General features: G+C 42.3%; 1 protein-coding gene across 1 annotated transcript in view; it reads right to left on the bottom strand.

Annotated features, from left to right (window-relative positions):
- Nucleotides 1-22,471, bottom strand: part of tm9sf4 (transmembrane 9 superfamily protein member 4) — a 42,482-nt gene extending 20,011 nt beyond the window's left edge. Inside the window, exons 1-6 of the mRNA XM_062057875.1 lie at nucleotides 22,429-22,471; nucleotides 9,727-9,837; nucleotides 4,374-4,473; nucleotides 4,150-4,306; nucleotides 2,763-2,907; nucleotides 2,570-2,693 (exon numbers count right to left, since the gene is read on the bottom strand). Of these exons, the coding sequence (XP_061913859.1) occupies nucleotides 2,570-2,693; nucleotides 2,763-2,907; nucleotides 4,150-4,306; nucleotides 4,374-4,473; nucleotides 9,727-9,837; nucleotides 22,429-22,446 (655 nt within the window). The 5' untranslated portion in view covers nucleotides 22,447-22,471. The remainder of the gene's footprint in view (nucleotides 1-2,569; nucleotides 2,694-2,762; nucleotides 2,908-4,149; nucleotides 4,307-4,373; nucleotides 4,474-9,726; nucleotides 9,838-22,428) is intronic.
- Nucleotides 22,472-27,895: the final 5,424 nt, after the last annotated feature.

The following is a 27,895-nucleotide window of genomic DNA, read 5'->3' as shown; positions in this document are numbered from 1 at the left end:
ATTTATTTGTGAAACAGATGTTTTTTGTTAACAAGTTAAAGGTGTTTAATGATAATACGAGCATGTTCCTTTCTTTCATGAAGACAAGAATATAAGTTGGTGTATTACCTGATTCTGATGACTTGCATTGATTGGAATCAGACAGTAGTGATGATAACGTCCACGTTTTTAAATGTCGGGAAAAAAAAAGTCCTCCTTTCTGTCCAATACCACATTAAAGTGGTTGGTTTTTGGCATGGTATTTGTCCAGCTTTCATACTCCTTTTTATACACTTTACAAGAAATACATTGGCGGCAAACTCCCTAGCTTGCTAGCTTATGTGTGCTAGCTTTCTGAGACTCTTATTTTGTTAGCGCAGGCAGGATAGAGCAGCACTTTTATTGTGAAGACAGGAACTCTGCAGTCGGTCTTTAGAGTTTTGACGGCAAGTACGACGCGACAGTCTGTTGAAATAAAAGGTGTGTCTTGCCTTCCCGCCGGTAATTTTTTTTCTTAATAGTGAGCTCGCAAGATCCTTGGGTGCCGTGAATGTCAATCAAGTAACGTCATAGTGAAGATTGATGATCGCTATTTTTAAGATCTATTTTTTTTTATGCCTGGCTGTTGATTGATTGACACACCCTCCGTAATCGACCTAATAAGCACCCCTGACATACACTAATCCTGTCTGACTGACTATATATTTGTGGTGTGTCTCCATACTAAGGATGTAACGATAAACAGTATTAATTAAAGGTGGGGAAAATAATCGATTTTTAGATGCATCCCAATTCAAACATGGAAGATTAAAGAATCGATTAGTAAAGTCAATAATTGATTTATGTATTGTAAATAAAGTAATGCACACAGTTCTACAATTTGTTTGACTGCAGCAAGCCATCTCACCGAGATCCGACCAGCTATTATCGGGCACTAATGGTCCAGTTTTGCACACATTTTTAATTAATCTAATAAATGTGGGAATTAATTGAACTGTGTATTATTCCAATTGAATTGGGGTTTTTTTAAGTTGCAAGTGATAAACGCTTATTTAGTGGAACAAAAAGAAATGTAAAACTGCATCAATACATATAAATTAAAGATGCATCAATAATCGATTTTTAATCGAATCATAGCTCCTGAATTGTAATCGAACCGTGAGGTGCCAAAGATTCCCACCTCTTGTATTAATGATAACCGCAGTAAAACTACCGACAGTTAGTATTACCGTGTTAAATCAAAATGATCGAAAAACGGTAACAGGTAAGTGCACTAAACTTACGGACCGACTAGTGTTAGCATGTTAGCTAGCTAAAATGCTAACAAAAACACAGTAACGTCTATCCCCTTTAAGAAACGTCATAATGTGTTTATCTAAACATATTAGTGCCTGAACAACTAAGCTATTCACATTGAACTGCAGGCCAAAGGGAATTGAATATGAACATAATGCTCAAATGTTCTAAACATATTTTTTTGCTACAAACATGTATTTCTAAGTGCAAATAATTTTGTAGAAACATCTGTTTCAAGCAAATATGTTAAATAATAACTTAATGTAAACCTCCAGTGTAACAAGTGTAAAACAATAAGCTTTCATAGCGAGATATAAGTTAGAACTGTACTTTATATAAAAAATGGAAACAGCGTAGGATGAATGACCCATAACAAGAAGATAGAGAAAAATAAGTTTACGGACTACGGCGTCGGTACGGTGACGGACTACAATTGCGGACGCGCGCAAATTTTCAGGACTTAGACGCACATCACAAATACACATCAGCAGGTACCAGAAAGTAAGAACATTTGATTTTGCATAATATTGCGAAACAAGACGCCAGGTAATATGTCTCCATTTTGCGGTCCTTATACACACACCGTAATAATACCGTATGTTGAAGCACAGTACGTCTAACTACAGTGGCTGTAATGCTCCGACAATCCATCAAGCGATGCGGCTTCATAGCTTACCAAAGTCGTACTAAAACATTTTGACAGATTTTGAGCACCGTGTTTAATGTTCTATATTCCTAATGGAACATTTAAAGTTTTGGTGTTTACTGGCGTCATCTTGCAGTCTACACATATATCTTATGTGTGACTGCCATCTATTGGTCACACTTATCATTACACCATGTACCAAATGAAATAGCTTCGAGGTCGGTAAGCACAACCAGAATTATTCCATACATTTAAAGCGCACTGTCCATTTTTGAGAAAATGAAAGAATTTTAGGTGCACCTTATAGTCCGAAAAATACGGTAGTTACCTTTTTTACACTGTGTTCCTGTTAATGATACACGTTATCTCAAATAACGTAAATATCGATATTTTGATTTGAGAATCAATATTACAGCAAACATATCTGGTATCGGTGTTATGGATGTCTTAGTATATATGTGCACATCACTAGTTTGAAGCCCAGATCTGAAAAGTTGTGCAGTGCAAAAAGGGCTAAATACGATAATCAAGTTCCCAATAGCAATAAAATTCAGGGGGTTGTGTTCAAAATGTCTGTAGCCCAGGTTTGTGGTGACAGAAAACAATAGTTTAGGTGAAGGTGTGGAAGCGAGGGGTGCTCACGCCTACCTTCTACTTTTACACTTTGGGGTATGACCTCAAATCGCACCACTCTGTAGTTGTGCTGCTCCTCCTCCTCCAGCTTCTCCCTGTGGAAGTACAGGATGAAGGAGAGGTGGTTGTGCAGGTAAACCTGTGTGGGGTAGGAGAGGAGAGAAGGTCCAGGACTGGTGCATAACGACATTCAGGATATTCAACAAACCTTGTTGTTGTCAACAAAGCCCAGCCTGTAGCCGTGTTCAAACTGGATGTCTTTCACCATGTCCTTTCTCAGCTCCTCTTCGGCTCCTGCCTCCCTGTTGAGGTACAACTCCAGCCGGGTGGCCACCGGCAGGTTGTCTGCAATCCTATACAGGTAAAGGTAGTGTTGGTGTTGTATTTATGTACACCTGTACGGCGTAAATTTACATTAGCATTAGAGTTCCACAGATTATCGACGCTGATTATTGGGCCATTGGCTTTTTGAAATATATTGGTATCTGCCTTTTTTTTTTTCTTACAACAGAACTACATCAGAAGATACAATATCTAAACATATGGTACCAGTATTTCCTACGGAAAAAAAAAAAAAGTAATAAGCACTGCTCAAGCACTAACCCGTTTGCAATGCATGGGAAAAGTTATCTTTTTGCTGGAGCCCAATATTTTTACAATACATTTTAGAATAAAAAAATAACCTTATTGTCAATCATTTTCCCCAAATATGTTTTGATATCTGACAGGGTATTTATTTGAGTTCTTGTGAGCATTATTCTCCGGTCTGCTTTCACTGGGGCCACGCCACCCCCTCCTCTCATGCTGGTCAACTCCAGTATGTCTCCTCTGCCTACCGGTCGAAACGTCTTTTTTTTGCCGGGAATTCCAGGTTCTGTCCTTCTTTCCTTCACGATCCTGTTTTGTTTGGAGTCGCTCGACTAGCCTCCGTCCGCAACACTCGGAGGTGGGCTCATTAAAGGAGCGTCGCGAGTTTCAAATCAGATAGCGACGCGACAGATATGAATGACAAATAGGAGATTATTATATAAGTAAGAAGAGCAGGCAGCAGGTCTCACATTCTCATACTTTCTCTAACATCCAGGAAGAAATGTCGGCCATCTTAAAAATGTCTCACTTTTAATGTACGTGAAGGAGCACAGAATTGTTTGAAATTAAATATTCTAATATTTCAGGGTTCCTCATAAGGACACCTTACAATGTATTAAATATATAAGCTGTTATAAAACTGTATAAAATTGAGTAGATGGCGAGTTATTGTGATGTAGAGATATCGAATATTTTTACAGATTTTCAATGACTTTCTATATTTTGAAATGCTAATGTTGACGCTTCTCTTAGACACACGTAATAAAGGTGTTTGCGAAATCCCCTGATGTTTTTGCTGCTAAATTAACGACAACTTTAGTGACGCATAATAAAAACATTATGTCCCTACCCGTGCAACGTTTCCTGAAAAAATTTAAAACAAACCCAACTTACAAGCCTTGTCCAGCTGACATATGCTAGTTATGTTTAGCTAACTTGCTCCTTAACTACTAACAACTAGTGGAAAAAACATATCGGTCGATCTCTAATTAGCATTACAGACTTACAGGTGAACGTAATACTCCTCATGTATCCTCTCTGCAAACAACTTGCTCTCCTTTTTGCTCAGCTTCTTCTTGTCGCACACCACCTCGCACTTCTTGTCCTTGTTCATCGCCACGTTGAAGGGCGTGTTGACAATACGGTCGCCGCGCAACACCTCACCTGCAATACAATAATACCATGTTAAATATTACATGGACGTTTATTGTTGTTTTTATCTTCCACTTACCAAGGTTCTCGCCCTTGTAAACAACAGATGCAGGCTTGCAATATGGTAGGGAGTAGTATTCATAAGGAAGCTGAGTGCGGGAGCTGGTCATCTTCACAGCCTGTAAAGTAAATAACAGGACTTGTTTCATTTCAAAATGATTAATTCATGTTTTTATTATGCAAAACAGATGTTCTAACAGTGATAACAATTGTTTGCTCCACTTTTGAGAGAAGAGGCTTCGCTACACATCTTAAAACAAAGCCTGTAGCTCTGCCAACCCACTGTCAGTCAACTACGGACTTTAGTTTTTCTTCAGCAAATATGCTAACCTAGCATGATGACGCTGTTAGAATGTGAGTGTAATGTTAGCATGTAGCTCACATAGCTATGCTAGTGTTGCTAACGCTTGTGTCCTCCTGTCCCACTACTTAGCCATGGGCCGGCTTGTGTTCACTTTCATAGCGGACATGTGTCCCATTCTGCAAGTTAGCCTTTTGTCTCACTGACCTTAATGTTAAATATATCCCTCTCTGTACGACAAAAACACCAAATACTAACTTTCTAACTGGCTCAAACTCAACCATTTCTCCACCTATTCGAAATCTAAAAACACTGAAACGCTCCCCAAAGCCGTCAGGCGCTGACGGTCTTTCCTAGAAGTTGATGTCTCGAAGCGTTTGGCCACAATCAGACTTTCTTCGGCATGAACGTTTTGGAAATCCCCACAGTAAATGTCATTGACATTGTGAAAGTGGCAGCACATCAGCTGCAGCCAATCAGATGAAGTCCTTTGAGGTCACATGACAGCCCCTCCCCTGAGGTGTTTCTACGCCAAACGTCTACTTCCTGTCTGTTTCAATGGGCATGTTACCCCCATTAATATGAATAGAAGTGATTTAAAATGTCCTAGTTCCTTAATTTCTCAACAAATTTTAACCGTTCCAGCGTCTAAATGTTTATTCAGGACATGCTATCTTGCAAGGTGCTAGCATGCTAACTATTAGTATATTACATTTTTTGCTATTCCACTACTATAAAAATACAGATATATTACAGACATGGTAAAAGTGCATTAGAAAAATGCCTCGTCACTTTTGGTATTTCCTCATTGCATGCTAACGATAGCATGCTAAGGGTTTATGCTAGCGTTTTTGCTAATTTTGTTCCGTTAAGCTTAAACATGGTTTTTGATACTTGGCCCCATCTTACAACTATGCTAACTCATCCTATGTTAACATGCTAACGTTTCATGCTAGCGTTTTAGCTAATTTTGTATGTTTACTAGGGCTGTGAATGTTTAGGCACCACACGATTGCATTCGGTTCCTGGGGGTAGTAACGATTCGATTCAGAATCGATTCTCGATTGAAAAGCAATACCTTTTAAATAACATTGGGTGCCAGTTCTATGATTAACTACATTCCTTCATAAAATAGATAAACAGCTCTGATAAATGTTTATATTACTTAAAAGATAACAAACCAAACATTTAGTTAAGTGGCTGGACAGGAAAGGACAGATTTTCAAAAAGAAAAAAAAAATCGATTGTTGAATTGTTTAAATCGGTTAACAATCGTTACACATAAGAAATGCGATTAATTCGAAAATATTTTTATTTTTTTACACCACTAATGTTTAAATGAATTAAAATGGTAAATTGATTATTCTTGTGTAGCACTTTTCTACCTTCAAATGGTAAATGGGTCGTACTTGTATAGCGCTTTTCTACCTTTTTTTTAAGGAACTCAAAGTGCTTTGACACAATTTTCCACATTCACCCATTCACATTCACACACTGATGGCGGGAGCTGCCATGCACGGCGCTAACCAGTCCCATCAGGAGCAAGGGTGAAGTGTCTTGCTCAAGGACACAACGGACGTGACTAGGATGGTATAGGTGGGGTTTGAACCAGTAACCCTCAGATTGCTGGCACGGCCACTCTCCCAACTTCGCCACGCCGTCCCCCTTCCTTCAAGGTACTCAAAGCGCTTTGACACTATTTCCACATTCACCCATTCACACACACATTCACACTGATGGCGGGAGCTGCCATGCAAGGCCTAACCACGACCCATCAGGAGCAAGGGTGAAGTGTCTTGCCCAAGGACACAACGGACGTGAGCAAGATGGCAGAAGCTGGGATCAAACCTGGAATGCTCCAACACCCAAGCCACACCTACAAACCATAGATTTTTATACTTGGCACCATCTTAGGAGTATGTTAACTTCTCCTATGTCAAGTCAAGTCAAGTCAACTTTATTTATGTAGCACGTTTACGACAACTTTTAAATTGAACCAAAGTGCTTTACAGGTTAAAAAAAAAAAAAAGAAAAGCATAGAGCAAAAAAACAAACAAAAACAAAAAACAAAACAAAGAACATAAACAATGAATGAGCTGAACAAGATAGAGCAAAAGCAATACGGTAAAAGGGGTCGAATAAAAAGTAAACATTTTCTAAATAAAAATAATAATAATAAAAGTGCGACAAATTGAAAAATAAAACTAAAGCGAAGGGGTGGGTGGGGGACTAGAAATGGTGGCTTAATGGGCGGACTCAGCTCAGGTCAAAGGCCAGCGAGAAGAGGTAGGTCTTAAGAAGGGTTTTGAAAACCCCCAGGCTCTGGGCTGATGTTATGTTAGCATGCTACCGTTTTATGGTAGCAACTTAGCTAATTTTGTTGATTTAAACCTAAAAGTCATGGTTTTTGATACTTGGTGCCATCTTGCAAGTATGCTAATTGGTTCCCAGTTGGTTTCATGCTAGCTTTTTAGCTTCGGTTGAGCCGGGGCCAGAGGTTCACAGCACAGATAGCAGGCCCATCAACATTTCCACAGGAAATTTTGTAGTGTCACATTGTCAGAAACCGGCGTGGAAATAAACGGCTCATTAGCTGCATATTTTCCCACCATTAGACAGAGTGAACTGTAAATGAGATTTCATGTGCAGTACATAATGTTCAAGGACATAACATGACTGCACCCTGTGTTTACAATCCATGCAAATACACACACGTTGTATTTAATTTAGGTTCCGAAAGAAGAGGTACCAGGAACGAGATGAAGGGAGAAGAATGTGTGTGCACTCGGCACACGCCTCAAGTTAACTTCCAGTTTTGTATACCCGTCAAAGCTCTGACCTTTAGATAACTTGGTCCTCGCTCTCAGCTGCTGGTATCACAATTGTTTGTACTTGCTCCTGTTTTTCTGGTCACTTCTTATCCTTTTAGACCGCCTTAGAACACAAGGATCAAGGTGCACTCTACCCTGGAAAAGGGAATAGCTACGAACACACAAAAAGATGCCTTGCCAATAAGGTTTATTAAAATCACTTTTTATTTGTCTAAATTCTTGCATCAAAGCTATTCTTTGAACTACACATGTTCAATACACTATTGTTGCACATCTGACAGTTCCTTCAAAGAGTTGAAAAATGAGACCAAAAAAGGGGAACCCAATGATTTCGTCAAGATCAGCAGGTTTGACCATCACGCGTTTTAATCTGACAGGTCAGCCACAATAAGTGACACAAATGTCAAATTGTTGTCAAGCAGCCCAGACGACGGCACTGAGGACAATAGGAAGACTGACACTCCAGCGTCCTCAGTCAATGTCAACATTACCACTCACCACCTCTCTTGGAATTATACAAAACCCCAAAACCAGTGAAGATGGCACGTTGTGTAAATGGTAAATAAAAACAGAATACAATGATTTGCAAATCCTTTTCAACTTATATTCAATTGAATAGACTGCAAAGACAAGATACTTAACGTTCGAACTGGTAAACTTTGGTATTTTTTGCAAACATTAGCTCATTTGGAATTTGATGCCTGCAACATGTTTCAAAAAAGCTGGCACAAGTGGCAAAAAAGACTGAGAAAGTTGAGGAATGCTCATCAAACACTTATTTGGAACATCCCACAGGTGAACATGCTAATTGGGAACAGGTGGGTGCCATGATTGGGTATAAAAGCCACTTCCATGAAATGCTCAGTCATTCACAAACAAGGATGGGGCGAGGGTCACCACTTTGTCAACAAATGTCTGAGCAAATTGTTTAAGAACAACATTTCTCAACGAGCTATTGCAAGGAATTTAGGGATTTCACCATGTACGGTCTGTAATATCATCAAAAGGTTCAGAGAATCTGGAGAAATCACTGCACGTAAGCGGCAATGCCCGTGACCTTGGATCCCTCAGGCGGTACTGCATCAAAAAACAACATCCGTGTGTAAAGGATATCACCACATGGGCTCAGGAACACTTCAGAAAACCACTGTCAGTAACTACAGTTGGTCGCTACATCTGTAAGTGCAAGTTAAAACCCTACTATGCAAAGCCAAAGCCATTTATCAACAACACCCAGAAACGCTTCGCTGGGCCTGAGCTCATCTAAGATGGACTGATGCAAAGTGGAAAAGTGTTCAGTGGTCCGACAAGTCCACATTTCAAATTGTTTTTGGAAACTGTGGACGTGGTGTCCTCCGGACCAAAGAGGAAAAGAACCATCCGGATTGTTATAGGCGCAAAGTTGAAAAGCCAGCATCTGTGATGGTATGGGGGTGTATTAGTGCCCAAGGCATGGGTAACTTACACATCTGTGAATGCACCATTAATGCTTAAAGGTACATACAGGTTTTGGAGCAACATACCTGTATGTTGCCATCCAAGCAACGTTATCATGACGCCGCTGCTTATTTCAGCAAGACAATGGCAAGCCAAGTGTTACAACAGCGTGGCTTCATAGTAAAAGAGTGCGGGTACTAGTTTGGCCTGCCTGTCGTCCAGACATGTCTCCCATTGAAAATGTGTGGCTCAATATGAAGCCTAAAATATCACAACTGTTGAACAACTTAATCTGTACATCAAGCAAGAATGGGAAAAAATTCCACTTCAAAAATTAATCTCTTCAGTTCCCAAAAGTTTACTGAGTGTTGTTAAAAGGAAAGGCCGTGTAACACAGTGGCAAAATTGCCCCTGTGACAACTTTTTTGCAATGTGTTGCTGCCATTAAATTCTAAGTTAATGATTATTTGCAAAAAAAAATTAAGTTTTTCAGTTTGAACATTAAATATCTTGTCTTTGCAGTCTATTTAATTGAATATAAGTTGAAAAGGATTTGCAAATCATTGTATTCTGTTTTTATTTACAAATTACACAATGTGCCAACTTCCATTGTTTTGGGTTTTGTACTTGCACTCTTTCTGCTCTCACACTAACTGGAAAGCCACCCCACAACAGTGTGTGAGCAGTATGAGGAGATGCCCGGCTGCTGCTCCCGAGGCTCTGACTGTTTACTAGGAAAGAATACTTTGTAAACGTGCTAAAGTTCTGGGAGCTTTCAGATGTGATACGACAAGTGTTCCTACCTTAATATCTACAACGTCGCCTTCAAGGAAGTCCCGGGGAGCCACTCCAGGAACGTAGAAGGGCAACACACCAGGCAACAAGGACAAGAGGAGCAAGGCCCACCACGTCTCCTGGAAATGCACATATTCAAAAAGGAATAAAACACAGTATTGTGGGAGTCATGGCTGGCCATGACAAGGAGAAGGCAGTGCTTATACATGTCTCCTGTTTAGGAACACTTCACACTTTAAAAAACTTCACTTTACCTCAACTAAAATAATGTTTCAGACTGTTCACACTAGAGATCCACCAATAGATTTTTTTTATTTGGAGCCGATATTCTGTTGTTAAAAGTTGTTAAGATTTTCGAATGAATCGCGATTCTTATGTTTAACGATTCTTGATTGATTCAAAACTCGATTTAAATAAATATAAACATATTTTTTCCCCTCCAAAATCTGTGTTGTCCAGCCACTTTATTGAATATTTGGGTAGCATTTTATTAAACAAAACTAGTTTTCTTTTGAGTAATGTAGACATTTATCAGACCTGTTTATTTTATGGAGGAATGCAGTTAAAACTATTCTGATTCTGATAATCATTGAACTGGCACACAATGTTATTAAAACTATTGATTTTGAAATGATTCTGAATCGAATCGTTTCCCCCAACAATCGAATCGAATCGTAAAAATAGTTGTGTTTTTCTCAATTTTTGAGGAAATGTTGGACGAGTGGTGACATAAATTTTTTGTGCAGTCGCTAAAGTTGTGGTTAATTCAGTACCAAACAACATCAGGGTATTCTGGGTCGGATTTATAATTTCATGCTTTTTTATACCCTTTTAAAAACCACTTAAAATAAGTTTCATGCCCAGGGACAATTGTAAGCTTTTGACAATGATAATCTTGAATAGTTAACATTAACCGTTACTCAGTGGCGAATGGCATGTGGCTCACAAGACTGTTTCATGTGCTGAATGTTGCTGTAGATGTGAGATACTGTATTAATAGTTTTCCTATTTTACATAAGCTATTAATGATTGTTCTTGTTGTGTACTGTTTGCTGCTGGCGATCTACATCTTGCCCAGGGACTATGGTTGGAAACTAGGCTTTGTAGCAAAAACATTTGCATTTACAGCAATGTTGATTAATGTGCGTTGTCCCTGTTTAAATCAACTAATACAATGAATGTTAAAAAATGTCGTTTTTTTTTATCTATTTTTATTTATTTTATATAGCAAAAGTTGCTTTGTTGGTCAAGCCAAAGAAATAACTGCTGGCTGCCTTTAATGGCCGACTTGTGACTAGCTAATAGCATGTGTGATTTCACAACATTGATGCCTATTCAGCAAAGTTTGGAGGTCTTTCTGCCTCTCGCGGTTTACCGTCGACCGGCTTTAACCAGCGTTCACTAATGACGAAATAAACAAAAAGGTCATTAAGGTTCCCACGCACTTAAAGACATTATAGGGACAATTTACATCATAGACAAAATATATAAAACAATCTAATATGATGCTTTTATTTTTCCGTTCTATTTTATTTTGCTATCCCTTGCACATGTTTAATGTTTCTTATGTTTATTCTTTCTTTATGCTAGCTTTATTTAAAATTTAAATTTTTGTTTGAAAATTATAAATTATTATATTTTTAATGTACATATTTTTGAAAAAATGTACTGAGACATGTTTACTATTGTTTGAATTTTTTTGTTAAAATAAAACTAAAGAAAAAAAGAGCGGTCAGCTTTTTACGACATTTTTACATTCACACAGCCCATCTTCGTCTTGTCCTCTGGTTTTGAAGCAATGTGTACATCAAAGTGACCGTTGTAATAAAATCCAAAATCAAAGTGAGTGTTGCTAACACTACTACACACGGGAAAAGGTGAGGAGAATTGCAAGAAGGTCCCTGCCTGCTCCTAACGAAACAAAGATTGTAGATGACTGACAGGAGACTCACTCTGTGTAATTCTACTGTTGAATAAACACACTCATGTGCTGAGAGCGATGCACGGCGTGAGACCGGCACCACAGTTTTGTATTGTCGCTCGGTCCTTCGGCGGAGTGCTTTGGAAGCTACCGGACCGCTCGTCTTCCCCGCCCGGACTGTTTACAGCGGCGCCGGGGGCGGGAGCGAGCAGGTGGGCGAGCGAGGGAGGCAGGGAGGGAGGAAGAGCGTGTGCGGGTGTCGTGGAAAAGCGGCAAAATGTTTCTCTGCTTGCATCATGCAAGTGACGTCAATGCATACTTACCAACCTTGAGACCTCCGAATTCGGGAGATGGGGGTGGCGGTGGGGGGGCGGGTATTTTTGTAGCCCGGAAGAGTTAGGGCTGCAAAGGATTCTGGGTATTTGTTCTGTTGTGTTTATGTTGTGTTACGGTATGGATGTTTTCCCGAAATGTCAATCAATCAATCAATGTTTATTTATATAGCCCTAAATCACAAGTGTCTCAAAGGGCTGTGTGTTTGTCATTCTTGTTTGGTGTGGGTGCACAGTGTGGCGCATACTTGTAACAGTGTTAAAGTTGTTTATACGACCACCCTCAGTGTGACCTGTATGGCTGTTGCTCAAGTATGTCTTGCAGTCACTTGTGTGTGCCTGCAGAAGCCACATACAACATGTGGCTGGGCCGGCACGCTGTTTGTATGGAGAAAAAGACGGCGCGATGACAGGTTCTAGAGGACACTAAAGGCAGTGCCATCACGGCATGCCCTCAATATTGTCGAGAGGCATATACCACACACCATGATTGGTAGATTCCTTCCGCTCCGCACACAACGCTGTCAAGCGCCATTCATTTAAAACTCGCAGGCCGCACTAACATTAAACTTTCATATTAAGGTGGGGGCCGCAAAATAACGTCTCGCGGGCCGCAATTGGCTCGCGGGTTGTGTGTCTGAGACCCCTGACCTAGACGTTAACAAGAAATGTCAACTATTATATAGTTTTCATACATTCATTCTACCCAGACGTTAACAAGAAATGTCAACTATTATGCTAATGCTTTCATACATTCATTCTACCCAGACGTTAACAAGAAATGTCAACTATTAAAGTTAAAGTTCCAATGATTGTCACACACACACTAGGTGCGGCGAAATTATTCTCTGTATTTGACCCATCACCTTTGATCACCCCCTGGGAGGTGAGGGGAGCAGTGAACAGCATCGGTGGCCGCGCCCGGGAATCATTTATGCTAATGCTTTCATACATTCATTCTACCCAGACGTTAACAAGAAATGTCAACTTTTATATAGTTTTCATACATTCATTCTACCCAGACGTTAAAAAGAAATGTCAACTACCGGTATTATACTAATGTTTTCATACATTCATTCTACCCAGACATTAAAATGAAATGTCAACTATTATACTAATGTTTTCATACATTCATTCTACCCAGACGTTAAAAATAAATGTCAACTATTATACTAATGTTTTCATACATTCATTCTACCCACAATGTCAACTATTATACTAATGTTTTCATACATTCATTCTACCCACAATGTTAACTATTACACTAATGTGTTCATAAATTCATTCTACCCAAACGTTAACAAGAAATGTCAACTATTATACTAATATTTTCATAAATTCATTCTAGCCAGACGTTAACAAGAAATGTCAACTATTTGACTAATGTTTTCATACATTCATTCTACCCAGACGTTAAAAATAAATGTCAACTATTATACTAATGTTTTCATACATTAATTCTACCCAGACGTTAAAAAGAAATGTCAACTATTAGACTAATGTTTTCATCCATTCATTCTACCCAGACGTTAACAAGAAATGTCAACTATTATACAAATGTTTTCATACATTTATTCTACCCAGACGTTAACAACAGTTTTCATACATTCATTCTACCCAGACGTTAAAATGAAATGTCAACTATTATACTAATGTTTTCATACATTCATTCTACCCAGACGTTAAAAAGAAATGTCAACTATTATACTAATGTTTTCATACATTCATTTTACCCACAATGTCAACTATTATACTAATGTTTTCATACATTTATTCTACCCACAATGTTAACTATTATACTGTTTTCATACATTCATTCTACCCAGATGTTAACAAGAAATGTCAACTATTATACTAATGTTTTCATACATTCATTCTACTCAGACGTTAACAAGAAATGTCAACTATTATACTAATGTTTTCCTACATTTATTCTAACCATACGTTAAAAAGAAATGTCAACTATTATACTAATGTGTTCATACATTCAGTCTACCCACAATGTTAACTAGTATATTAATGTTTTCATACATTATTCTACCCAGACATTAACAAGAAATGTCAACTATTATACTAAAGTTTTCATACATTCATTCTACCCACAATGCCAACTAGTATATTAATGTTTTCATACATTCATTCTACCCAGATGTTAACAAGAAATGTCAACTATTATACTAATGTTTTCATACATTCATTCTACCCAGACGTTAAAAATAAATGTCTGATTTTGATTGAGTTGAGTTTGTGTTTATTTGGAACATGCATGAAAACAGTCAGGATCAAAGCCCGCTCGGAACCATGGATGAATCCGGACCTATTAGCTGCCATAAAAGACAGAGACAGAAAATACTCAGAATACCAAAAATGTAAAACAGAAGTAGATAAACAACCCAATAATATCAACCTCAAATTACTCCTTTCAACTCTCAAAAAGCAATGCAATAAATTAAGAAATAAGTCAACCAACCTGACTAAATCCTTAAAAAAAAATTACATTAACGACAAAATAGAGGAAAACACAAATAAGCCACGTGAGCTCTGGAAAATTCTCAACAGCCAGCTTCCTGGTTGCAGCCAGAAACTTAAAACCAGACTCACCAACATCAGCATCAAGGAGGGTGACTCCCTCATTACAGACAAAATGGAGGTAGCTAGCAGACTTAACATCTTTTTCACCAGCATAGCCGCAACTCTTGTCAACAAGCTGTCCCACCACTCTGGTCACTTTGGTGTAGAACACATTAAAGCCTTCTACAGAAAGCTAGGAGTATCCAACGATTATTTCAAATTAGAAATGGTCACAGCTGATGAGGTGTTTAAAAAATTGAGCGCGCTCCACCCTAACAAGGCCACCGGCCTTGATAATATTCCCTCCAGATTCCTCAGGGACTCTGCCTCCATCATTGCCCCGATCATCACGCACATAATAAACCTATCAATTACACAAGGCCAAGTACCAAAAGATTTTAAGATAGCAAGAGTAACTCCCCTCTTTAAAAAAGGAAGCAAATTGGAACCTGGCAACTACCGACCTGTTTCTTTTCTCAGTTCCATTTCGAAAGTAATGGAGAAAATAGTGTATGAACAGGTCGATGGTTACCTTGCCACTAATAAACTCATGTACAAATTCCAATCCGGCTTCAGAACCAACCACTCCACTGACACATGCCTTCTCTATCTGACCGACCACATCAAACATGAGGTGGACGCGGGCAAATACTGCGGCATGGTCATGCTGGACCTTCAGAAGGCCTTTGACACCGTTAACCACGCTATACTGTTGGATAAGCTCAGAGCAATCGGATTTAACAAAACCTCATGGAGCTAGATGCAATCTTACTTGGAGGGGAGGGAGCAGGTGGTAGAGGTGAACGGCACCGTGTCCCCACCCCTCTTGGTGAGCTGTGGAGTCCCCCAAGGCAGTATATTGGGACCTTTACTGTTCCTAATATACATAAATGACATGTCTTTGGCATGCGACTGTGAATTGTTTTTGTTTGCGGATGACTCTGCCCTGCTGGTATCCGACAAGGACAAGTCACAGGTGGAGAAAATCCTCAGTGCTGAGCTCTGTAGAACTTGCACCTGGCTCACTGACAACAAGCTATCCATACACTTGGGTAAAACGGAATCCATCCTGTTTGGGTCCCACATCAACCTTAAGAAAGTCAATGACTTCACTATAAAAGTGGGTGACATTGTTATCACCAGGAAAGATGAGGTCACCTACCTAGGTTCCATTCTAGAGGCTAACCTTTCCTGTGATAAAATGGCAACCAAGGTAATCAGAAAGGTTAACCAACGAACGAGATTTCTCTACAGAATCTCCTCTCTGGTCAACAAAAGCACCATGAGGATTCTGGCGGGAACTCTCGTTCAACCCTTTTTCGATTACGCATGCACCTCCTGGTACCCTAAAACCTCCAAAACCCTCAAATCTAAACTCCAAACATCTCAGAACAAGCTAGTCAGGTTACTTCTAAACCTCCACCCCAGACCCCACCTCACTCCTACCCACTTCTCTAAAGTGGGCTGGCTCAAGGTGGAGGACAGAGTTAAACAACTTGCACTGAGCCTAGTCTATAAAATCCACTACACCTTCCTGATACCGAAGTACATGTCAAACTACTTCCTTAACGTAAATGACCGCCATAAACACAACACCAGGGGGAGCTCCACTAACCATGTTAAACCCAGATTCCGAACTAACAAAGGTCTTAACTCATTCTTTTTCTATGCCACATCAATGTGGAATGCGCTCCCAACAGGTATAGAGGAAAGGGCATCTCTATCCTCCTTCAAAACCGCAATAAAAGTTCACCTCCAGGCAGCTACAACCCTAAACTAACACCCTCCCCGGATTGCTAATAATCAAATGTAAACAATCAAATGCAGATACTTTTTCTTATGCCTTCTGATCTCTCTCTCTCTCTCTCTCTCTCTCTCTCTCTCTCTCTCTCTCTCTCTCTCTCTATGTCCACTACTTGTTGTCCATATCCCCCCCCCCCCCCCACACCTCTGATTGTAAATAATGTAAATAATTCAATGTGATTATCTTGTGTGATGACTGTATTATGATGATAGTATATATGATAGTATATATCTGTATCATGAATCAATTTAAGTGGACCCCGACTTAAACAAGTTGAAAAACGTATTCGGGTGTGGTCAATTGTACGGAATATGTACTTCACTGTGCAACCTACTAATAAAAGCCTCAATGAATCAAAAAAAGCATACAACATGATACATCACAATTTCCAATTTCTCTATTCAACATGTTCGAGAAGAAGTAGGAAGAAGCAGAGCTTATTTAATCCTACCCCTTTGCCTTTACATAGCAGTTGCTAAAACTTTTGTTCACTTTCTGTTCTCAATTTATTACAATATACCGGTACTCCAGAAGCAATAACATTAAAAATAAATAAATAATAATTAGTGAAGTTGTATTTCATATGGTGAGATAAATAAGATTATCTACAAAATGAACAGATGGATGAAATACATTCAGAATGTTTATCATGGTTCTTCTTCTTTGTACTTAGTAACACTTTAAGTTTGAAGAATTTCTTGAAGTGGATTATATTAGCACATTGTTTGATTTATTTGGTTAATCCATTCCATCATTTAATCCCACATACTGATATACTGAAGGTCTTAAGTGTTGTACATGCGTACAAAAGTTTTAAATTACATTTTTCTCTAAGGTTATATAAGAATTGTTGTACGTTCTTCGGTAACAGGTTATTGCTTGCTTTGTGCATCATTTTAGCTGTTTGCAAATTCACTATGTCGTACAATTTCAGTATTTTCGATTCAATGAATAAAGGGTTTGAATGTTCTCTATATCCAACAACATGTATTATGACAACTGATCTTTCTTGTAACACGGTTAATGAATGAAGTGTACTTTTGTAGTAATTTCAGCTCATTTCAGTGACCACTACTTCTCATAGATAATAACACTAGAAGTATGACGGACCGTGGCGAAGTTGGTAAAGTGGCCGTGCCAGCAATCGGAGGTTACTGGGGTTCAATCCCCACCTTCTACCATCCTAGTCACGTCCGTTGTGTCCTTGGGCAAGACACTTCACCCTTGCTCCTGATGGGTGCTGGTTAGCGCCTTGCATGGCAGCTCCCGCCATCAGTGTGTGAATGTGTGTGTGAATGGCTGAATGTGGAAATACTGTCAAAGCACTTTGAGTACCTTGAAGGTAGAAAAGCGCTATACAAGTATAACCCATTTATCATTTAAGTAAACCTTTATTAAGAGGGAAAAATTGTCATTAACGTGTACAACCTGCTCAGTGGCCTTGTGGTTAGATCGTCCGCCCTGAGATCGGTAGGTCATGAGTCATACCAAAGACTATAAAAGTGGGACCCATTACCTCCCTGCTTGGCACTCAGCATCAAGGGTTGGAATTGGGGGTTAAATCACCAAAATGATTCCTGAGCGCAGCCACCGCTGCTGCTCACTGCTCTCCTCACCTCCCAGGGGGTGATGAACAAGGGGATGGGTCAAATGCAGAGAGTAATTTCACCACACCTAGTGTGTGTGTGACAATCATTGGTACTTTAACTTTACTTTTAACTTTATAGGCTGTAGAGGCCCGATGATCTGGAATGAGATTGATAGCTCTATAAAAGAATCACATTCTTTAAACATTTTAAAAAAGCGTTTTAAGCTAAATTTATTGCAACGTTATGCTTAGTACATTTAGCACAGCCCCTATGGTTGAGGAATTCACATTAGTCGCATAATTTTGGTCTTGACCTCTGTATGTATGATGATTATCGCAGATCTTCAAGATGCAACCTTTTAATCAAATTTGAATAATACGATATTGAGACTGATTTGGTGTATTTAAAGATTCCTTTTTTATTTATAAATTACATTGAAAATGGGTATTTGGTGGGTAGATTTTGAAATGTATTGTATTTTGTATATTGTATGATGATATATATTTTAACTGTGGGTCCCTGTCCATAAGCTGTGTGCTTCTGGGGATGACCTTTTTGCAGAACGGACTCTGATATTAACAAAAGAAACAAAAATGAAATACAAAACTGTCTGTAAATAAATAAATTAAAATTAATATGACCTCGGGAATACCCTGATTATGCAGATTTTTTTCAAATCAAAAAATGTATATACATTAATTTGAGCAGGTACAACCCACAGGCCAAACTTGCCTGTCAGGTTACAATCCAGCACAACATGCACAATACTAAGGTGTTGGTTCTAAAGTGTGTAATTGACATGTCATTTTGCACAACTTTCTTAAACGTTAACAGGCACATTATCCGTTTTTGCAGTAGTTTAATTAGTTTGTGATTGAATTATCTTCTAAGTTGAGGCTATTAACCACTCAATGTCATCAGTGCCTTGAGATTAGGGCTGCAATAACTAATCGATTAAATCGATTATAAAAATAGTTGCCGATTAATTTAGTCATCGATTTGTTGGATCTATGCTATGCGCATGCGCAGAGGCTTTTTTTTTTTTAAAATAAATCTTTATTTATAAACTTTACAAACAGCTGAGAAACAATAATCAAAATAAGTATGGTACCAGTATGCTGTTTTTTTCCAAAAAAATACTGGAAAGGATAGAAATGTAGTTTGTCTCTTTTATCCGATTATTAATCGATTAATCGAAGTAATAATCGACAGATTAATCGATTATCAAATTAATCGTTAGTTGCAGCCCTACTTGAGATATTTACTAATCAGTAATAGTGATGATGGCATTAGCATATAGACGTTCTGAGTGCCTGCAAGTCCGCATTCGTGGCAGGATTACTGGTGAGCTGCAGCATATAGTGAAAGTAAAGTCACTGCTCCTTTTAAATGTTGTGTTTCAACATCTATGCTAGTGTTAGTCATATTTATTCATTTTGTTCTTCTAGGCTGCAACTCCAGCTGTGTCAAGGGACGAGGGACAACACAATTGCACATTAATTACGATGTGGGGAGCCTGACTTTCACGACGGTGGAACACGGACACACTTTCACACAAACACACGCAAACGTACACGTTCACACACAGGATCACAGTCAATAAAGGTGGATTGTTCCGTGCAGGATTATACCAAGCATCGTTGCTTCCCTACTGTTTACTATTGCGGTATCTTCTAACACAAATTTCCGTCATGTTTGATCGAGGAAATATGCTAACAGCTGATCACCATGATTGATCAGCCCTAGTCTTAACAATAATCTATGTGAAGTAGCCCAGAATTGTTTTTATTTCAAGGTTTGCAATACTTCAGGGTTCTTCGCAAGTAAACTTTACAATGTACTAAATCCATTAACTGCTCTAAAATTTAGTAGATGGCGAGTAATTGTGCTTTAGAGTAACATCCCCTATTTTTACCAATTTTCCCTCCACGATTTCCCATATTTTGAAATGCAAATGTTGATGCTCCTGTTAGACACACATAATAAGGGTGTTAGTGAAATCCTTTCATGTTTTTTGCTGCTAAATTAACCGCAACATTAGCGCTGCATAAAACATGATGTCGCTGCTGGTCCAACGTTTCTGGAAATTAAAAAAAAAAAAAAAAAAAACTTAAAGCCTTGTCCAGACGTTAACTACTAATAATCTGTATTGGCAATGAAAAAATGATATCGGTCGATTTGTAATATGAACGTGATCGGCTTCAGTCGCCATTATCCACTACACCGGAAGCTAAACAGCAAGTAAGGGTTAATATGAGGTCCCACTGTGGGCTGACCCGGGTAGTTACAGTCGTGGTCAAAAGTTGACATACACTTGTAAAGAACATAATGTCATGGCTGTCTTGAGTTTCCAATAAGTTCTACAACTCTTATTTTTTTGTGAGAGTGATTGGAGCACATACTTGTTGGTCACAAAAAACATTCATGAAGTTTGGTTCTTTTATGAATTTATTATGGGTCTACTGAAAATGTGACCAAATCTGCTCGGTCAAAAGTATACATACAGCAATGTTAATATTTGGTTACATGACCCTTGGCAAGTTTCACTGCAATAAGGCGCTTTTGGTAGCCATCCACAAGCTTCTGCTTGAATTTTTGACCACACCTCCTGACAAAATTGGTGCAGTTCAGCTAAATGTGTTGGTTTTCTGACATGGACTTGTTTCTTCAGCATTGTCCACACGTTTAAGTCAGGACCTTGGGAAGCCCATTCTAAAACCTTAATTCTAGCCTGATTTAGCCATTCCTTTACCACTTTTGATGTGTGTTTGGGGTCATTGTCCTGTTGGAACACCAAACTGTGCCCAAGACCCAACCTCCGGGCTGATGATTTTAGGTTGTCCTGAAGAATTTGGAGGTAATCGTCCTTTTTCATCGTCCCATTTACTCTTTATAAAGCACCAGTTCCATTGGCAGCAAAACAGGCCCGGAGCATAATACTACCACCAACATGCTTGACGGTAGGCATGGTGTTCCTAGGATTGAAGGCCTCACCTTTTCTCCTCCAAACATATTGCTGGGTATTGTGGCAAAACAGCTCAAGTTTTGCTTGTGGATGGCTACCAAAAGCGCCTTATTGCAGTGAAACTTGCCAAGGGACATGTAAACAAATATTAACATTGCTGTTACTTTTGACCCAGCAGATTTGGTCACATTTTCAGTAGACCCATAATAAACTCATAAAATAACCAAACTTCATGAATGTTTTTTGTGACCAACAAGTATGTGGTCCAATCACTCTATCACTTAGACTTAGACAAACTTTGATGATCCACAAGGGAAATTGTTCCACACAGTAGCTCAGTTACAATGATGGAAAGTGTAAGGATGGAAAGGACAATGCAGGTAATAGACTAAATATAGCGATATAAAATATAACATATATACGTAATATTTACATAATATATGTACAGTATATTATATATACTGATATATTATATTATGTCTATATCATATATACAAAATATAACAATTACCATGTACACACATGACGACAATATTACAGTATATCACAAAAAAATAAGAGTTGTAGAACTTATTGGAAACTCAAGACAGCCATGACAATATGTTATTTTCAAGTGTATGTAAACTTTTGACCACGACTGTACAAAAAAGTTCTGCAAACCACAGGCCAAACTTGCCTGTCAGGTTACAATCCAGCACAACACTAAGGTGGTAGTTCTAAAGTGTGTAATGAACATGTCATTTTGCACAATTTTCTTAAACGTTAAAAGGCACATTATCCATTTTTGCAGTAGTTTAATTAGTTTGTGATTGAATTATGGACTATGGACTGGACTGTCACTCTATTAACTAGATCCATTCAATGTCCATTGCACCGGTCACCCGGAGGGGGGGTCCCCACATCTGCGGACCCCTCCAAGGTTTCTCATTGTGCCCATTGGGTTGAGTTTTTTTATTGTCCTGATGTGGGATCTGAGCAGAGGATGTCGCTGTGGCTTGTGCAGCCCTTTGAGACACTCCTGATTTAGGGCTATACAAATCAACTTTGATTGATTGAATTATCTTCCAAGTTGAGGCTATTAACCACTCAGTGCCTTGAGATATTTACTAATCAATAATAGTGATGATGGCATTAGCTATGTAGCTAATGCTAACAGCTAACACTCGAGTCAATGAATGAATGAAGGTTTGTCAGCAGCCGACAAGGCTCGTTCTGATATTCCAACACAAACGACTGGACCTGGCGAATAAAACCAGAACCATTTGTTGGTGTTAAACCCGTTCCTGACCACTAAGCTAAAGTGACGTTAACTGCTAGCTTAGCGACCAGGAAGTTAGCGGAAGGAGCGTCAACATTCAAACAAACATTAAAGTCTGCTCGTAAAACCCATCTAGTCGCCGCCAAAATGTTGTCTGCCAAGTAAAGCGGAGACTTAAGCCGCCCAAGACCACAACACGCATCCTTTAAAGGGGAAACAAGAGGTGAGGAATGTGTAGTTTGAGGGGAAAGTGCTCGACGCTCTACTCACCATAGCCGCGGCCGCCATTTTGAATACGTGTCATTTGTGACGTCACTACTGTGATTTTTTTTTTCTATGACCACTTCTTTCAGTAAATGTATTGCATTGATCAAATATATACTAATATATTCATCATATATGTTTTTGATTTATTGTAACTTTAGAGCAAAATAAAAACACACATCATAAACATGATAAGAAGAAACGCAGTATGGCGTAATTTAACTTCCGGTTCTCATGGGAGAGAAATAATACACAAATATTTGTTCCTAAATATAAAAATATTTATTTGACAAGTCTTATAGCGGTACACATATAATCGAGCCAATAAAAAAAACAAGCAAAGATATTTCAGTTTAAAAAATGATAATATTGAAAGAACCTATTGCCATACTTGCCAACCTATTGGGGGGGAGGGGGATGTTGGGGTGGGCGGGGCCGCGGGCGGGGTTAAGGGGGAAGGAGTATATTTATAGCTAGAATTCACTGAAATTAAAGTATTTATATATATATATATATATATATATATATATATATATATATATATATATATATATATATATATATATATATATATATATATATATATATATATTGTAGTGGCTGGCTACGGGGTGTTAGCCAATGGCTTTGGCTGGGGGGCGGGACTTCCGGGGAAGTAAGGGAAGTGACGTTGTTGACAGGAAGTGTTGGTTCGAGTTTGGCCGGGAAAGGAGATGGACGCATGTTGGAGCTGTTGTGTGCCTTAAATGCATCTTGTACAATAAATGCAAGATAATGAAGAAGTCTCTGAGCCTACATTCCTGAGATTATTACACTCGTGTCAGAAGTAAAACCGACGATTTTCGGAAGAGACTTTGTCGCGGTAAGGACACGCTGCGTACCGCGCATTAGCCAGTTAGCTTCAGTCTGTGAGTTAGCTAAGACCGCAAGCCGTTTAGCATGTTTAGCTCCGGTGAGCATAAGTTTAAAGTTGAGCGGGATGACGCTGTTTTGGAGCGGGTGACCGTCGAACAGACGCGCTCCTGCTCGCACACGAGCGGCTCGTCGGCCCGTGAGGACGTAAAGATGTCGCCGCTGCCGCCGCCGCCGCCGCCGCCGCCCACAGCTTCCCCGCACGGCGCGTCTCCTCCACCGTCTGCGGCCTCAGTGAAGACGCCAAAATTTGCCGGTGGATCAGATTGGGAGGCGTTCCACGCTCAATTTGAACTGTTGGCGGATGCTAGAAGGTGGGAAGAAAGGGACAAAGCATTGCAATTGGCTTTGTGTCTGGAAGGAGAGGCTCTTTCGTGCCTCCTGCTGCTGGATCCTGAACTGCAGCGGTGCTACGCAGCCCTGGTGGGGGCGCTCAAGAGGAGGTTTGGGAGATGGTCTCAGCCAGCGCTTTTAAAAACTGAACTGAGAGGGAGGTGCAGGAAGCCTGGCGAGCCACTCCGGGGGGTCGCTAATGACATTGAGAGCCAGGTGCGCCGTGCATATGGTCACCTGCCTGCTGATGCACGGAATGAGCTCGCAACTGACCTGTTTGTTGGAGCCATTACTCCTCCTGACCTGCGCGTGCAAGTGCAGCTTCAGCACCCAAGGTCCCTGCAGGAGGCACTGGAAGCTGCCGTGGAGAGGGAGATGCTGGGGAGTGCAGCTGCAGCTGGGGAACTGGAAATGATACCCCATCCAGTGAGGGCGGCATCGTCACACCCGTCTAGCGACGGGGCTCCGGCTTGGGCGACAGAAATTACCGAACTGCTGAGGTCGGTGACTCTGCAAAGTCAACGTGGCCCGCGCCCCATGCAGGTCTGCTGGGGATGTGGCCAACCTAGACACTTTCGTAGGGAGTGCCCTGCCACTCGTCGTGAGCCGGGAAACGCGCCGGGCCCGCATAGTCAGGGGTATGCGGGCCCCTACGTTCACCGCGGACCCTGACTCGCCAGCCCAGGCTCGTCAAGCAGGGGAGGGAGCCCGTCAGCACAGCCAGGGGGGAGGGGCTCCTTCCCCCCCAGAAGCAGACGACGACTCGCCTTCTACACCTTCTTCTCGCTTTCGGGCACCCGGAGGAGCCCAGCGGCACAGCCAGGGGGGGGGGGGGGACTCCTTACCCCCCAGAAGCAGACGACGACTCGCCTTCTACACCTTCTTCTCGCTTTCGGGCACCCGGAGGAGCCCAGCGGCACAGCCAGGGGGTAGGGGATGACAGCAGTGTGCCACCTATGGCGGTGTGCTGGACACGGGGGGGTCCCAAAGGTGAGGGCTCCTGCCATGTTGCTATCTCTGTCCAGGGGGTGCCTACCGTGGGCCTGGTGGACACAGGGTCATCGGTAACGCTGGTAAGACCGGACGTTCTGCCCAGCAGTACACCACTTGAGCCCACAGCAGTACAGCTACGCACAGTCACGGGCCAGCTAGCTCCTATGGTGGGGAAGGGGTTCCTGTGGTTGTGCGTGGGGGGAAAGCGAGTTTGCCATCTAGTTTTGGTGGCAGACGTGCAAGACTGCTGCATTTTAGGGCTGGACTTCCTCCAAGTCACTGGGTGCCTGCTAGACATGGGGAGGGGTACACTTAACTTCCCAGGGGGCCCTACAGTTGCCATGGGTACCCTAGTTCCCGGGCCCCTGCCCGTTTCACCGCATGCCTCTACATCCTTGTTGCCTCACACCTCACCTAGTTACTACCCCTGCCCTCGCCCTGTCTCCCTTCAGCCAATGAGGGGAGACACAGCTGTGTATTACCCGGGGATGCCAGCCCTGGGCATCCCTACCCACGGGCCCCCACCCGCAGCCAGCACCCCCGGTCATAGGGGGAGGGGTGTGGAGAGAGGAGTACAGGGACTTGGAGAAACAGCAACAGGAGCAGCTGAAACAGCTGCTGGTGGAATTCCAGGGCAGCTTTGCAATGAACGAGAGTGAAGTGGGAAGAACCCACTTCGCAGAGCATGTCATAGACACTGGCTTGGCACGGCCCAGCAAGTGCCACGTACGCCGCATCCCCCTCGCTCGACAGCAGGTATGCGACAAGGCCGTAGATGACCTGCTGCGGGCCGACTTTATTGATCCGTCTGAGAGCCCCTGGGCGGCACCTGTGGTCATGGTCGCGAAGAAGAAAGCTGGGGATTGGCGATTCTGTGTGGATTACAGACGGCTGAACAAAGTGACCACAAAAGACTATTACCCCCTCCCCCGTATTGATGAGTCCCTGGACCTAGTTTCCGGCTCCTCGTGGTTCACCACTCTGGACCTTAAAAGCGGGTATTATCAGGTACCCCTTTCTCCTGAATCTCGCCCTAAATCCGCCCGCTGTACTGGCCGGGGCTTGTGGCAATTCAAAGTCCTCAGTTTTGGGCTCTGTAATGCCCCCGCCACTTTTGCCCGGCTTATGGACAAAGTGCTGGCTGGTATTTCCCGTCAAGAGTGCCTGGTGTACCTAGACGACATCTTGGTACATGGGCGTTCTTTCGAAGCAGCCCTGGGGTCCCTGAGGAGAGTCCTGGAGAGGATTCGAGCAGCGGGCCTTAAATTGCACCCCGAGAAATGCAGTTTCATGCGGCGGGAAGTAACTTTCTTGGGACATGAGCTGGGGGCAGATGGCATTGGCGCCATGGGGGCGAAGGTGCGGGCTGTGAGAGATTGGCCCGCCCCTCGGGACCAAGGACAGCTGAAGAGCTTCATTGGGCTTGCCTCGTACTATCGGAGGCACGTGCGGGGTTTTGCTACAATCGCCGCGCCCCTATATCGATTGCTGGAAAAAGGCAAAGACTTTGTGTGGTCCGAAGGGTGCCAGGAGGCATTCTGGGGTATGAAACGGGCCTTGTGTGAGGCCCCGGTACTCGCCCCACCTGACCTCGCCCTGCCCTTTTTACTGGACACTGATGCCAGCGGAGTGGGGGTGGGGGATGTACTTGCACAGCCGTGGCAGGAAGGGGAAAGGGTGGTGGCATACTTCAGCCAGAAACTCAACAAGTCGGAACGGAACTATTGTGTCACCCGCCGAGAACTCCTGGCAGTGGTGCTCTCTATCAGACACTTTAAATATTACCCGCGTGGCCTCCCCTTTGTGATTAGGACTGACCACTCTGCCCTCCAGTGGCTAATAACTTTCCGGGAGCCGGAGGGGCAGGTTGCCAGGTGGGTGGAAGAGCTGCAAGGATACAACTTTAAAATAGAACATCGGCCAGGTGCTCGCCACTCCAACGCGGACGCGCTCTCGTGCCGGCCGTGTGCAGCAGACGGATCTCGGTACTGCGAGCGCAGGGAAGCCCGGGAACAAGATCGGCGGGCAGAGGGCGCTGAGTGTGCGGCCGTCTGTCAGGCTGATAACGTTGTCTGCCGAGAACTACAGACTGTGACGAATGCTGACTGGAGGCGCACGCAGGAGGAGGACACAGACCTTCATCCTGTTTTGCAGTGGGTAGAGGCTCGGCAGCGCCCGCCTTGGGAGGCGGTGGCACCATTCTCTAAGGCTACTAAGGGCCTGTGGGCCATGTTTGACTCATTGCGGGTGTCCCAAGGCGTGTTGCAGCGGGCATTTAAGGCCGCGGCCACGGGGGAAGAACAGTGGCAGGTGGTGGTGCCAAAGGGACTGCAAGGGGCAGTGCTTAAGGCAGTGCATGGGGGAGGTGGGTCTGGGCATTTTGGGGTCGCCAAAACACTCAAGCGGCTGCGACAGGGGTTCTATTGGGGTCGGCAGAAGAGAGATGTGGAGGACTTCTGCCGCCGCTGTGACCCTTGCGTTGCCCGCAAAGGCCCCACTGGGCGCTCACAGGCACCGCTCCAACAGTTCCCAGTAGGGTGCCCCATGGACAGGGTGGGGATTGATATTACAGGGCCGTACCCACGGTCTGACAAGGGGAACCGCTATGTCCTTTCCGCCATAGACTATTTCACCAAGTGGCCAGAGGCATACGCCATTCCCAACCAGGAGGCAGAGACCATTGCTGATGCCCTGGTGGAGGGCATGATAGGTCGGTTTGGCGTCATGGCGTCTCTGCACAGTGACCGAGGCAAAAACTTTGAGTCCCGGGTGTTCGTAGCCTTGTGCCTGGGCATTCACAAGACCCGCACTACCCCATTGCACCCTCAGAGTGATGGGTTAGTGGAGCGGTTCCATCGCAACCTGGGAGACCAGCTCACCATTGTCACCTCCCGCCACCAGCGTGACTGGGACCAACACCTACCACTTGTGCTGATGGCGTGTCGCTCTGCTGTCCAAGAATCCACGGGGTGCACACCGGCGCTTCTCATGCTAGGGAGAGAGATGCGCACACCAGCAGAGCTGGCCTTTGGCCGCCCACCGGATGCCCCGGCCTTCGCTGCAGGGCCAGAGTACGCCAGGAAATTACAGGACCGGCTGGACTCAGCCCACAGTTTCGCTCGGGAGCAGCTGCAGGAAGCTGTGACCGTTGCTGCATTGCTGCCGCCTTGTGCTTCTCTGACCGTTAATGAGTGATTATATCCATTCGGCCACCGAGTTCAATGGAGAAGTTTGA

The sequence above is a fragment of the Entelurus aequoreus genome, linkage group LG01 (genome assembly GCF_033978785.1).
Source record: "Entelurus aequoreus isolate RoL-2023_Sb linkage group LG01, RoL_Eaeq_v1.1, whole genome shotgun sequence".
Taxonomy (NCBI): Eukaryota; Metazoa; Chordata; class Actinopteri; order Syngnathiformes; family Syngnathidae; genus Entelurus; species Entelurus aequoreus.
This window is presented reverse-complemented; position numbering and strand designations above follow the sequence as displayed.